At 39.5% G+C, this 14,774-nt stretch overlaps 1 protein-coding gene across 2 annotated transcripts; it reads right to left on the reverse strand.

Annotated features, from left to right (window-relative positions):
• Positions 1 to 1,914: 1,914 nt before the first annotated feature.
• Positions 1,915 to 11,969, reverse strand: LOC117304698. 2 transcript variants are annotated; one of them, XM_033789295.1, is made up of 3 exons: positions 11,521 to 11,969; positions 6,483 to 6,582; positions 1,915 to 4,569 (listed from the first exon to the last, which is right to left on the reverse strand). In XM_033789295.1, exons 1-3 carry the CDS (start codon positions 11,636 to 11,638, stop codon positions 2,349 to 2,351), a joined length of 2,439 nt encoding a protein of 812 aa, XP_033645186.1. In that variant the 5' UTR covers positions 11,639 to 11,969; the 3' UTR covers positions 1,915 to 2,348. The 2 variants fall into 2 exon arrangements, with proteins under 2 accessions (XP_033645186.1, XP_033645187.1); XM_033789296.1 differs by having other exon boundaries at positions 11,371 to 11,600.
• Between the last annotated feature and the right edge of the window lie 2,805 nt (positions 11,970 to 14,774).

The following is a 14,774-nucleotide window of genomic DNA, read 5'->3' on the forward strand; positions in this document are numbered from 1 at the left end:
CTGTATATTGTAAAAAACAATAACCGCTTGTAAAAGTTCAAGCCAAGTTCATAATTATAAATGGAAACCCTGTCATAATAAATGTTGTCATCGAATTGTTGAATGAAAGTAATATGGTCTCTCTCCGCAGAGGGCGCCCTGTAAAGCTCCCGTAATAGAATACGTTTTGCACACTACTAAGATGCGCATGCGTGAGCCAAGGACTGACGATCAGGGCACAATTGCATAAAGCCTGTAAGCATAAACTATTAGAATATAATTTGCTAAGCAGAAACATCGCATTCGGTTTTTCAGTACCATCTGGATTTATTTTTATTTTGTTAAGCGCCCCAAATTAATATCATTCAACAATATTTATTCAAATGTACTAGGCCCTTGAACATTCTTGGAATTTTGAACATGACCGTAGTCCGGTTTTTACAATTTTTTTTTTTTTTGGGGGGCGGGGGTCAATAATTCAGAATTACAAATGTTTATAGATAATGCATTTTTATTTATTTCGGAGATAATTTTAAAAATATTTATACAAGTAAATTCTTTTTACTATTTTCCCTTCATCTTTTACAATCTAAATCCTATAGGCTGTAACTTCAGTGGACAATGGTTGTCTTCAACTTATTCAGTATAATTAATTTGTTTTATCTTTAAACAAGCACAACAAAAGAGCTAAAGCATAACAAAATTATGCTTTGATGCCAAACCAAGGTTAGCAGCCAAACTACCATACCACATGGGTACAATTTTTGTCTGGTATCCTGCTAATTTCTGCTTAGCAGACAACTGTTAAAGGCAATGGACACTATTGGTAATTACTCAAAATAATTATGAGCATAAAACCTATCTTGGTGACGAGTAATGTGGAGAGGTTGATGGTATAACACATTCTGAGAAACGGCTCCCTCTGAAGTGCCATAGTTTTCGAGAAAGAAGTAATTTTCCACGAGTTTGATTTCGAGACCTCAGATTTAGGACGTGAGGTCTCGAAATCAACCATCTGAACGCACACAACTTCGTGTGACAAGAATGTTTTTTCTTTCATTATTATCTCACAACTTTGATGACCGATTGAGCTCAAATTTTCACAGGTTTGTTATTTTATGCATATGTTGAGATACACCAACTGTGAAGACTAGTCTTTGACAATTATCAATAGTGTCCACTGCCTTTAATTTCCACTTAAGCAGCTCTTCTTTGGGCCCTGGTTTCAGTTGTGATCTATGGTGATCAAGTTCACTTATGACTTTGTCATCCTTGGTTTCATTTCCATAAATATAGAATGAAAACAATTATTTTTCTTCGATTCTACATTCCTTTTTTTTCTTCTTCTTTTCCTTGTATGAACAATAACTACACCATGGCATTTGACATGCCTTTATATCAGTTTCCGATCGAGGAAATGCTGGCACGTCCTTCGTTAACAAAACCACTTTGCTTGCAAAGTCAAGGCCATGTCGTTTGCCAGAACATGAGGCCTTTTCGAAACAACGGCTTTAGCTCCAGATTCGGCTCAGGCTAGCTTGGCCGGCCCCGTTGACATTAATTGGCGCGTGCTATGCGTACGCGCTCAGGGCTTCAAAGGAGAGGACGGAGCCTGGAGCCGAAACCGTGGTTTCAAAAAGGACCGTGGTTTGTGTATTATAGAGAGCCAATGCTTACAAACGAAACCCAATCCAAATAAATAGTTCGTGACTGATGAAACTAACTTCCATATATAAACACAAATGGAAAATTAACAAAGGATTATATACACACAGTATTGGTTAATTTTCCCTTTAGTCACATCTTCCATTTTCGTTAACATTATGCAAAACAGAATTGTAATAATGAAAACATTAATAATAACAATAACACTCCCGTTCCGTACTTACATATTAAATAGGTGCTCATCTAAATAATGGAATATTCATCATTGTAATATTGTGTCATGATAAATAATATTTCTGGGTATGAAAAAGACAGCCTTCTTCAATGAGGCCTCTATTAGTGTAAACAATCACTAATTGTGGATCTTATTTCATTGTTATATACAACACAAGGTCAATTTTAGTTTAGTCAGAATCAGTAGAGATTGCCTTTAAACTTGTAGTCGTAAGGTACAAGGAGGTCGGGTGTCTCGTATACAAATTACTCTGTTTGATTTTACACACCCAGCATAGCCACTTAGACTGGGCAAGTCTCGCGAGCATTCGAACGTTCTCCGTCTATTAGTGCGGAATTATGTTTTTAGTCATTTAAACAAATATGTTACAATCTCTTTGGAAAGGGTCGACTAAAAACAACAAGTTATATACGAATATGTGAGTCTGTTCTTGATTTTACTTTTGCAAAATTATAGTACAAAATATCAGCTAAATAGGCTCGGAGCTAGCGTCTGCATTCAGCGTGAAATACACAGGGTCTTCGCCATTTGTGTTTCCGTTTATAGTGGGTTTCTTTGGAACCACTGGTTTTGTGCTCACCGAGTCTTGTCCTCGAGGTGATGGTTTGGGGGAGATATCAGGGCGCCCTCTTTGTATTTTTGACAAGGAGCTAGTTCTTATTAGAGGTTTCGGGCTGGTGTTGATTGCAGGTCTAGTTCCCAGAGAGCCCCGTCTGATCTGTAACTCCTCGTGTAAGGTGTCATAGGTTAGGCTGGTGTTCCTTTGAAGCCGTAATGATTTCGGTTTTGGACCTACTCCAGGACGCAGTGCAAGCTTCTTTGCGGAACCATCTGAGGCCTGTTGAGAGAAGGTTTCTGGATCCAGAAGGTCGTAGACTGCGTCTGGTTGGCTTCTGGCTGGCTCTGGAGATGAGCCACGCCTTAAGGTAGCTGCTTTGAGTTGCTCTGGCAGAGTAGAGGGGCAAAGAGAATCATAGGCTGTTGAAGGTGTTTGATTAAACCTCTGGGAAGACGGGCTGGACCCTCGTCTTGTCGTGGGTAGAAGGGTTTGCGATCTTTGGTTGGACCCTGGCGATGGGAAGGCTCCTCGCTCGATGCAGTCATAGACGTTCTGAGAAGGTCTTTTGGGTAGCTCTCTGTTTGCCGGCTTGAATTGTCTCAGCGGCGCCCCGGTGGTAGTTCTCCCTATAACTGGGCCGCTGTTCTTGTTTGACGGAACAGGGGGTGCAACAGGTCCGGGCTCGAGTGTATCATAAACAGGTGAATCATCTACTTTTGAACTTTCTGCAGAAGCTTCCAAATCTTCGTAACCGTCATCAGCACTCTTGGAGTTTTCATTATCAGGATTCTTCTTATATGAAATGATATTCCTGGTGCCTTTGCTCTTTTTGTGATTTTTGGGAGAGTTTTTGAAGAGTAATGATTTAGTTCCGGTTTTGGAATCCTTTGAGAGAATGTTCTCCTGACATTTCCCAATGGCACTCTTCTCTGGCTGCTCAAGACTAAAGTAAACAGGACAAGTGGCTGGGTTTGGTTCCTCAATGAACTCTGGTTCTTCATAGATCGCGGATGAGGTTTCCGGGTTGGTTTTCCGTGCAGGGGAACTGGGTGGGGTCTTAGTCTTCTTCTTGTCCGATGTTTTACTCTTCCTGGAGAACTTAAAGGAACTGAGACCCAATTTCCGCTTGCCGGAGGACTCGTCAGTTTTTGTAATGTTGGTTTTTATGGGTGGAAGTGTCCGATACCTCTTATCATGATTCGGCTCCTGCTTCGAATGATTCGGCTCCTGCTCCGAATCAGGAACAAGTGTAAAATACGTAGGGTCTGCGTTTGAAGTTCCGGACAAAGACGTATCATCGAAGCTGACTTTATTTTTCTGACTTTTAGGGGAATGTCCTTGGCTTTCACTCGCGCTCCGTCCACGTCCTGGCTTCAAGGTAGCCGAAATAGTTTGCTTTAGCTCGGCATAGCCACCCGCCCCTAAAACCGGAACGTTGTCGAAACTGTAAGACCTTCTTTTAAATAGATCCTTTGGATGTTTTTTAATGTTCGTCCTCGTTTGAACGCCAGCGTTCAAAAGTTGGTATTCGGTATGTTCTTCGCTGGGTTGGGTTTGGAGTATTGTGGGGATGGTGTTTGGTTTGCAAATCGTGTCAGGTTTAGTGTCTTGTTCGTTCGGTGTTCCGGCAGTCCCACATTGTAAGAGCTCGTATTCGGAACATGGCTCGTTACCTGGGGATGCTGTCACATCAGAGGTACACTTTGAGGTTTCATTTTTCTCCACAGCATCCATCGTAAGACTTTTGCTGAAATTGGAAGATAGCCCATCCTCGCTATCTCCCTCGTCTGGACCATTCTCGGGTTGACCCGACGCCGCACTAGAGCTCCTTGATAAGGCCAGGGCAGGAAGCACCCTGATCCTAGTTGATGACCTTCTCCTCTCGTTCAAGTCTTGATCAAGCAGTGAAGAGGAGGGAGAGGATTTTGCCAGGTGGATTCTGGACGAATCAGAAGAGACTAAGTCCTTGTGGTCTCCTAACTCAATATCAATGGCGTCCATGGTGGAAGATTCAAAGTTTGTCGCTTTACCAGGAGTTTTAGACCAGTAAGTCGCTTTACCAGGAGTTTTAAACCAGCTCCAGCCTCTTTCTGGGCTGCCTGTCACAGACGCCCTCACTCGCTTGAGTCTCCTGTAAAGGCAGTTAAAAACGTATAAACGTTATGAGAGGCAAGTAAAAGACAAGGTTATAAAATAGTTTAATAGGTGCTTAGGAGTTTTTTTTGTGAGGTAGGGCAAGGGGCTACTTTGGAATCGAGATTGAGATTGGAATTTTGGAGATTGGGTATAAAGAATTGTTGATACACTTCTTGAAGTTGCATAAAGCTTCTGACTCCCTGATTGAGATGGTGAGTGCATTCCAGGTATGAGGAGCAAAGTGAGAAATGGTGCAACTTGATGCGGATTGAGAAGCTTGACACAGATTGGTGTTTACTCCGAAAAACAATGACCATAAAAACTTACTTGGTGGGAAACTGTTGTGAGAAAGGATGCCCTTTCGTAGATTATGGTTTTGGGGAGGAAATAAAAATGTTCACCCGAAAACATTTGAATCTAAGAAATAATTCGTTTATGAATCTTTTGCCATAACATTTCGGGTTGATCACACCCAATTTTACGTTACAACATGGGAAGCAGCAGCCAGGGGAGCATCTTAAAGGGGAAGCAGTTTTGCATTATCGGCACCCCAGATGCTAGGTTGTATAATTTTAATAGGAGACTTTGGAACGCTAGGTGGCGGCAGACTTACCAGGTAAATGTCCATTGTTTACGTAGTTCTGAGCGTGCGCACATGACCGATAACAACGAATTTTACCTGGTAAGTCTACTGCCACGAAGAGTCCCAAAGGTCTCTTATTGCTTTATAACGCCGGTAGACAGAAATTGTCTAATTTAACACATTGTAAAAGGTAGGCAACAGTTGTTAGAACCCCTCAGGCAAAACAAGAAATATGAAAGAGGAACCTTATTCCTTTTAAGAAAGGTTAACTTTAAATCTCGATTCACGAACTGTGATTTGGGCATTTGTTCAAATTCTCCGGACTTTTTGAGTCTAGTCCAGCTTGGTTCGGAAATTTGCGGTGTGGAGTAACCTTTACGCCAGGAAGTTTGTATTAACGAACTTGAATTAATGTGGTGCACAGGGGGGTAAATTAGGATTCGGTCTACCATCAAATGTTATAAATGATAATATTCTATGTTATGGTTTGCCTGTCTAATGTTTCAAATGTAAATACCATAAATTTTACGCTGAGCAGGGCCAGTTGGCTTGTCATTATTTCACTAGGCTGCCAGCACTATCACTAGTTCATACTTTGTAAATATAGGGATGTTTTTTAAACTCTAAAATAGCCAGCCGGATTACTTGCAGAGGATTTTGACTGGTCAATAAACATATTTTCAGAGCATGTAAAACGGAGCTGAAATCCGAAAACTTGGTTTTAAAAAATAATAAATGAAAAGTATTTAGGCATACAGATAGGCATAATTTGAAATTAAACATTGTTGAACAACATGATCCTTGTTTTGTGTGCATGTGATGGAAATTATAAACTAATGCATACTTTTGTGCAATTATTCCGGATTTACATTTTTTCCACTGAATACGATAGATGTGGCAGTTGTCAAAGACAAGTCTTCTCATTAGGAATATCTCAACATAAAATGCACAAAATAACAAACCTGTGGAAATTTGAACTCAACTGCATGCATGGTCGTCGAAAAGACACCATTGTCACACGAAGTTGTGTTTTATGATGCTTCATTTCGAGACCTCAAATTAAATTCTGAGGTCTTGAAATCAAATTCAGATATTTTAGTGAAAACTACTTTTTTTTCTCGAAAACTACGTAACTTCAGAGGGAGCCATTTCTCACAATGTTATACTGTCAACAGGTCTCCATTGATAGTGAAAACTATGTTGCTTCAGAGGGAGCCGTTTCTCAATATGTTTTATACTATCAACATCTTCCCATTGATCGTGAACAAGTAACAACAGTGATTACCAAGTGTCCAGTGCCTAAGAATGTTTGGGATTGTACTCACCATCTTCGATAGAATAGACATCCATGTATCAGAATGCAGAGCACTACCACAGCTCCAGCTATTGCGTATAGTATGCTAGACATATTTTCCATGTACTTCCCTGTTATGATGAGAACAAAACAATTAAGTAAATCAGTTTTGTTGATATAACCATATCCTTATAAACAAAATAACCAGGAAAACATTTTTGTTATGGCGCGCCTATTGTTGTATCTTTTCTGGTTAATGAAAAACAGTGCGTGGAGAATCCAAAGCGACCAGCGCTTTGATCTGCATATGCCTAAGAATATGATAATACAACAATTTTAAGTTTTAGATGTGGTTTAGGGAAACAAGGAAACCCCCAAACAGGGCTAACCCCCACCCCCACCTCCATAGGGAAAACCCACGTTTGACAACAATATCACTAAATACGTCACACATTTATACCGCAAAGTTTAGAAAATATTTATAGTTTTGTTTTACCGTGGCCGACCACCCAAGGCTGTTTCTGACAGAAACTAGCGCTATACAAGTCCCACACTCTTTTCACAAGTTTTATCTTCTGACTGTCTCATCTTCTTAATATATTTTGAAAAGCTTTCTCTGGGCCTGTTGTTAGTCTTGTTTTCATTTAATGGGAGACATCAGAAATGCTCAAAACATAACATTATTTTTTAAACTGACTATGCGAAACTGTTCTCCATATGGAGTTTCCGGTTTCCAACTTGTTATTTCTGGATGTGATTCAAACCAATTAAAGTTCAGTGTCATTAACACACCATGATCCTCTATTTAGACAATAGACAAACCAGTCATTAATTTGATTGAATTACCGTATAGTATCAGAAAGGTATTAACATATTTCTCAAATATCTACTGCAGTAGGCAGAACTAATGAGTTTGGGTTGGTCTTGGTCAGTTGGCGTAACAATAAGGGGCAGTGTGGTACCCCCCCCCCATGGTACCCCCCCCCCCCCATACACACACACCACCCTTGCTCCAACACCACCTTTACCTCCCTTGACCCCCATTGACCCCACCTTGAACCCACATTGACCCCAATGGAACCGAGAAAATGTATCACAATTTAATGATATAAGAACAAATGCCACCCATGTATTTTCCCCGAATGTTTCCGCTCCCTGTAATGGGTAAAGCCGGTGGTGTGACAACTTGACGTTTCGGTTAGTATACTTTGATTGTCTTCAGGAGAGGTGGGACTCTTACTTGCGTAAGTAAAAAAAAAAAAAACTATGTTGCTTCAGCGGGAGTTTCATCTCACACTGTTTTACTATCCACGTCAGTTCTCCATTGTTCGTTACCAAATAATTTGTATGCTAACAGTTATTTTGAAATGTATATCCAACTTGCCTTTAAAACAGGAAGATCACGTAATAGAAGGTTTGCCAACCATGTGGAATCCTATCAAGTCTTACCCCTCGAGTTAGGATTATTTCGTTATGACATTTCAAAACAGTTGACGGGACGCTGGAATTAATTTGTTGCACAAGCTGACAGTTGCCATGTGATGGTGTATTTAATTCGATTATAATTAAATGGGTTAGAAATAAGAATATGAATGCATTTTGATTCACTTTTTGTAAAATGGCTCTGTGGATTGTTAGCAACCGACATAAACATGCAAACAAATTCCTGAACATAAATGATTTTTTCCCCGGTGTTTGAACTAAAACGTTACCAAATAATATGCTGGAATGTGCACAGGGTGCATGCTTATTGAAAACTTTAGTAAAAAAATTTAACAATTTTTATCAGTAACAAAATATAGCTGTTGGCTGTAGCATAATTTTCACAATCGTACAGTTGTTTATAAATTTCAGTGAAAATCTTTATGGGGGAAACATTGGGTTTTCATTTATAATGAATATTGGGCGGGGGTCTGGCTTTCAAACGGGCGGTTAGCATCTTGGCATATACAAATCCACTATACAACCTGTCAATCCTTGTACAAGGTCCCCATTGCATTTTTTTGTGGCCGTCGAACCTACTACCAAAACGGGAGAGGATATAAAGCCACGGCCTTGGACAGGTATATAATCAATCATCTCCCATTATCATTAAAGGCACTTGACACTAAAATATTGTTAGCATAAAAACTTACTTGGTAACATTAACAAGCAATGGAGATATTTGATAGTATAAAACACTGTGGGAAACGGCTCCCTCTGAAGTAACGTAGTTTTTGAGAAAGACGTAATTTCTCACTCAAATATTTGAATTGAATTCGAGACCTCGCTGAGGTATCGAATTCAAGCATCTGAAAGCACACAACTTGTGCGACAAGGGTGCTATTTCTTCCATTATTCTCTCGCAACTTCGACGACCAATTGAGTTCAAATTTTCACAGACTTGTTATTGTTAAGTGAGAAGACTGGTGTTTGACAATTCCTAAACGTGTCCAGTGCCTTTAAGGTAGGAAACCCACTGCCCACCGCACTCTTAGACAACTTTTATTGGTATTTTTTTATTACGAGAGACCATGCCCGGGGAACCTTGACGCTCTCTACGCTCGGAAGTTGGTTCTGATTATCCCATGGCAACACTTCCGTTGTACTTTAGTTTTTTCTTCTTCTTGATCGTGTAATGTGCCTACCGCGTGTTTAAAGACAGTGGACACTATTGGTAATTGTCAAAGACCAGTCTTTTTACTTGGTGTATCTCAACATATGCATAAAATAACAAACCTGTGAAAATTTGAGCTCAATCGGTCATAGAAGTTGCGAGATAATAATGAAAGAAAAAACACCCTGTCACACGAAGTTGTGTGCTTTCTGATGCTTGATTTCGAGACCTCAAATTCTAAATTTGAGGTCTCGAAATCAAATTCGTGGAAAATTACTTCTCTCTCGAAAACTACGTCACTTCAGAGGGAGCTGTTTCTCACAATGTTTTATACTATCAACCTCTCCCCATTACTCGTAACCAAGAATGGTTTTAGGATGATAATTATTTTGAGTAATTACCAATAGTGTCCACTGCCTTTAAGAATGGATTTCCCACGATGAGATTTAAGGTGAAACCAATGGCTAAAGATGATCTGTGCTCAAGTTCATTCATAGAGCTGCGTAAAGGCACTGGACACCTTTATTAATTGGCAAATACCAGTCTTTTCACTTGGTGTATCTCAACTTATGCATCAAATTATAATTATAAATATTATGATATATAATGAAACTAATGTGATGATTTCTTTTGAAAATATATCATTTTTGATATTTCGCCGAAAATCCAGAGCGGTTATGTACACGCAAGAATAACCCGTCTATGGAATAGTTCTGGCAGAAACGTTTCTCAGACTAAATTTGGGGAGCAAAAACTGATGAAATTATTATCATAACCACACTATCGAATTGAAATAATTCTCAACTTCTTCACGCTATCAATACCAAATGTACTAACCAAGTGAGTGTGTATTGACAATAATTTTAAGAGTGCTTACCTAATGACACAGACCCTTTAAAATTAGAACAATGCATCTACATAAAATTGTGGTTTCAAATATTCATTTTACGATTTTAAGAATGATTAGGTAAAAGGAAGTTAGCCAAGCACTGAGTCGGATTTCACAATATTGTGAATGGAATTTCCCAAACCAGTCGTTTGCATGTTCGACCACAATAAATGTTGGGTTCTTTTCCACAGTTGTTCTTGGTTCAGCTGTTCAAATAAACAGAGTCGTATGTTATTGCATTTCCTCTTCCGTGTTTCTTGCATAAACAAATCTATGGAATAATGTTTAATCACGTATACATAAGGGGCCTGACTAAATCACCATCTAGCCTCTGTTTGGATGAAGTAAATTCACGCAGAGAGATAAAACAAGATGGCCGCCACGTGAGTGCCAACCCCCGCCACCCCATCCAGAAATCAAGCACAACTTTCATGGGTTTTTGTTGTTGCCATGAAAACTTGATTACGAAGTTGAAAATTTGATTGTCAAGGCGAGTTTGTTGACAACCACAACTAGTTCAATCTAGTTCCTTACGGTTGATGTTGTATCCCTTATAATGGAAGCAAATGAACCGTCAATTATGGTACCACAGTAAACCAAGAGTAACAAAACATTGCCACAATTTGTTCACCCCCCCCCCTCACCCTGTAAACCAACCGGGACATGGAGTGGCACTATACTAAGGTCATCATGCTATAGGTAACTATATAATAAAACAATGGTTCCTAATTGGGCTCTATTTCTCAAATGGGGTTTGCTGTAGGTGCCGTTGAAAATGTTAGGCGTGGTACTGAAAACGCAATCCATATATTAAGCTTCGAACCGTTAGACTTCTAGGAAAATGTTAGGGAGGTCACCCCAGTTGCGATCGGAAAACCCAATTATAGCCGTTCTGAGATATGGTGGACGCGTTACAATGCTGCTATGTGGTTTGGGTAAAGTCTGTCTGTATACACTCAAACCAAACAGTGAACTCTAGTAGTGTTCACCATATTTCAAGAGGGCTTTTTATCATCATGCAAAACAACCATTTTGACTCCAAGAAACCGAACAAGAAAAAGAGAAAAATAGATAAACGAAGAACATAGGGGCAATGCTTGGCAACAAACAGCTCAGGGATAGAGAGAAATTGAGAATTTATGAAGACAAAAACCCAAGAATTTCAATTTAAAGGCACTGTGGGGAAACACTTGGTATAATATGTCAAAGACCAGTATATTCTCACTTGATGTATACCAACATATGCATAAAATAACAAATCTGTGAAAGTTTGGACTCTAAAAAGATCATCGAAGTTGCCATAAAACAATGTAAGAAAAAACACCATTGTTACACAATAATTGTGTGCTTAATTTCAGATGCCGAAAAAAGGCTTCAGGCCTGAAGTCTTTTTTTAAAGACTTTAAATATTAAAATATTTGAGTGAGAACTTACATCTTTCTCAAAAACTACGTTACTTCAGAGGAAGCCGTTTCGCACAATGTTTTATACTATCAACAGCTCTCCATTGCTCGTTTACCATAGTAAGTTTTTGAGCCAAACCAATAGAGTCCACAGTGCCTTCAAACGGCATGTTTTACTTACTTGCCACAGAAGCCGATTCCTGATGGTAAGTTGTTAGTACATCCGTGTACGGTGAACCACTGACAACAGTCCAGTTATTACCACTTGGTAATGTGTCATATGCAGAGGAAGTTTCCATTGTCGATGGTAGATCTCTTAACCAAAGTGAAAGAGATTATTTCTAGTTTTGATGATATGAGTTTTATAACTGATTATCATTCAGTCATGTTTATAATTGGATGGCAAAACCAACGCAGAAAACTAATCCACCCTGTGTGTATAAATGAACGTCCAGTGCTTTCACATGTCTAAACATGGTCTAAATAGGCTAGTGGCACATCTATAGTAATCATACACCGAATTACATATCAATTGTAGAGTACCATAATCGATTTAAAGTGCCGTGTCTAAGAAGGTCATAACCGAAGGCAAAACCATTATGTTTCGGTCAGGGATTTCCCGTGAAGAGGGTCGTGGGACCTTCACTAGGCCTCACGGTGTGGTACTTAGGGGCTTGGAGTGGCTTGTGGTAAGTGATGTCTACCCAACGTCACTTCCCGGATAACTTTTGGCAGGACTTCAAAAAAGAACATGTATACATTTTGTGTCAGCTTTACTTCTTGGTTTAATCAATAAGAGATAAACATAAAACAATATTCAAGGAAATGATCTTTGCATGGTTTTGTTTTCATGGGAACATGATCTGATGTGTTACGTTTTGGTTTCATGCTTGTGTACTGTATCTATTAAGGACAAAGTGTCTTTCAAACGATACTCAAGCAAAACTTTCTACTCTTTGAATGAAAAAGTTGTAACATAGTCCAAACATATTCAACAAGAGTGTGGAATAAATGTATTATTGAATTGAATTGAATTGAACGTCAATCTGTAACGTTCGAACCAAACCCAAGAAAAGAAGAACATGTTTTTTTCAAAGAGGGCGCTGTCTTTGTTTTCGACAAAGATCGCAACTCGGCGCAGTGTCAATGGTGGGCTAGTCGAACAAAGAAGCAATTGGTTGACGCCAATTTTACGATATGAATATGCAGTGACCGTGTTAAATATTCATGAGACATCACAAGGTGGAAATACACATTATCTTGCACCAATCCGGTTCAATTCTGACCCGGGAGATTTAAGAGTGTATGCCAGCTCAAATTCTTCATATTGTTTTGTTTTTAAAAATAAATTGTCCTTCTATAGTCTGTCACTCTTTGATAGGGAACCAGCCAATGGTGTGATAACTATAGGCGTGCTTCAAGGGGTTAACCTAATATTTCCCTGTTCCATTTACTCTTCCTCTACACAGGAAATGACATAGGATGTGGATGGTGGGACAAGATAACGAATGAAAACACGTCTAATTTCAGTTTCGTCATCGTGAACTATACAAACAAGCCCCAATGGGAAAGGTAAAGTTAAATCTTTAGGAACATGCGTGTCTCTTCAACTGCAAGTACTTACTTCTGTCAATTGGGTGCATAACGTACAGCCCCCAACCCAAACCCCACCCAAACCCCAAGAGCCCAACCCCAAAAGGGGTATTTTTGGTTTTGTTTAAAGGTTTACATTTGCTTATTACTCCAAAACTTAATGCCTATTAAAGCTTACTTGGTAAGGAGCAATGAGAAACTTTCCTAACATTTTGCGAAACGATTCCCTTCTAAAATTTAGAGACAGGGATTTAACAAAATAATTGTCAATCTGAGAAACGTTTCTGCATGGCACTATCTGGCCTTTTCGAAAACAGGGCTTGTGCCTTGGGTACCAGCTTCGGCTACGTTGAAACCCCCCGTTCCGAAAGTGCACGTTTTCAAAATAATTTGTCATGATTTAAGCCTGAGCCCCATACCCAAAGTCGTGGTTTCCAAAAGGGACTTAAAGCTCTTTCACAACACAGCAATTTAACAAGGGTCCCGTGCTTAATTTTAGCATGGTTGTGACATTGACAAAATTCACCTCGTGTGAAAGGACAATCCATAAAGATGGGCAGTTTGAGAAAGATTTCACAAGGGACTTTGGACAGTCCAAACATTGTTCTCCTTTGACACAAAGCACAAATTGTACAACCTTGCTCTCCAATAAAGCAAGGGACCCCTGCTAAAAATGCCGCTGTGTGAACAGGTCTATAGCTGTCAAGTTCACCTCATGAACCTCTCCAGTGTCAGGAATCGCCTCTAGCAACATCCGGGCAATTAGTAAGAACGCTGTCAGGACAGTAACTTGTATTTCCCAATATGAACTTCCCAACCTTTGTGATGATACCATTTGGGCCCCATTATTGATGACGTCAAAGTCTATTCCCCCATCGCAGGCTGTGATTGGTTGGGGAGTATTGCATGTGGGAACTTGAGGGATCACTTATGGGCATGTAAATATTTAAAGATGCAACCGTTTTGTTGTGGAAGGGGGAAATTCGATACGGACTCTCGATCTCTGTGAATCGTCACGGACTGTGTGTCTTTTAGGAAGCTGCATTTATACTTTCTTTAAACCCCTTTTCTTGACTATGAGAGTCTTTTAGACTTTACATGTCTCTAGAGGATCGATATAAAGTAATTTTGTATGAACTGAATAATCAACTAACTTTCGGGTTGAAACCTATACATATCTGTCTTTGTATAGAGTCATTGTGGTGTGTGACTGATGGTCGAATGGTCTCTGCATCTGACCCAAGTTCTGATGGTTGAATTGTCGTAATGGGTTCAATTCATAGTCATGACACGTGTGTCCTTGAGCAAGGCGCTTTACCATCATTGCTTCTCTTCATCCATGTATATACATTGGAATAAGAGGGTTTTTTAGGCATCTAAAATCACACAAATTTGTGCAAAGAGGGTTGTTTTTTCTTTCATTATTCTCTTGCAACTTCGATGACCAATTGAGTCCATTATTGACAGATTTGGGATACGCCAAGTGAGCCCACTGGTCTTTGACCATTGCCAGAGGTGTCCAATGCCTTTAAAGGGCTCCTAAAGCTATAATATAGGACACTTCAGAAATGAAATAAGACGGGCAATTTTGCGGTGATTCCAAGACAATGTCAAACACACCGCAAATTAATTTGATTTGATAGAGGACGTCATTCAATTTGCTTCTGTAATTCATCAAAGTTGTTAACCATTGTTTCCTATAGTCAAAATATCCCCGACGGGATAGTAGCCAACGCCTTGCGTGCAATGGGTTATAAGAAATAAATATTTTTCCTCAGAATCAGGTTAATAGCTTAATTATAGTTTACATCCTTCTATGATTAGCGTACTTCAGATGGTTTC

The sequence above is a fragment of the Asterias rubens genome, chromosome 21 (assembly GCF_902459465.1).
Source record: "Asterias rubens chromosome 21, eAstRub1.3, whole genome shotgun sequence".
In the NCBI taxonomy this organism is placed as follows: domain Eukaryota; kingdom Metazoa; phylum Echinodermata; class Asteroidea; order Forcipulatida; family Asteriidae; genus Asterias; species Asterias rubens.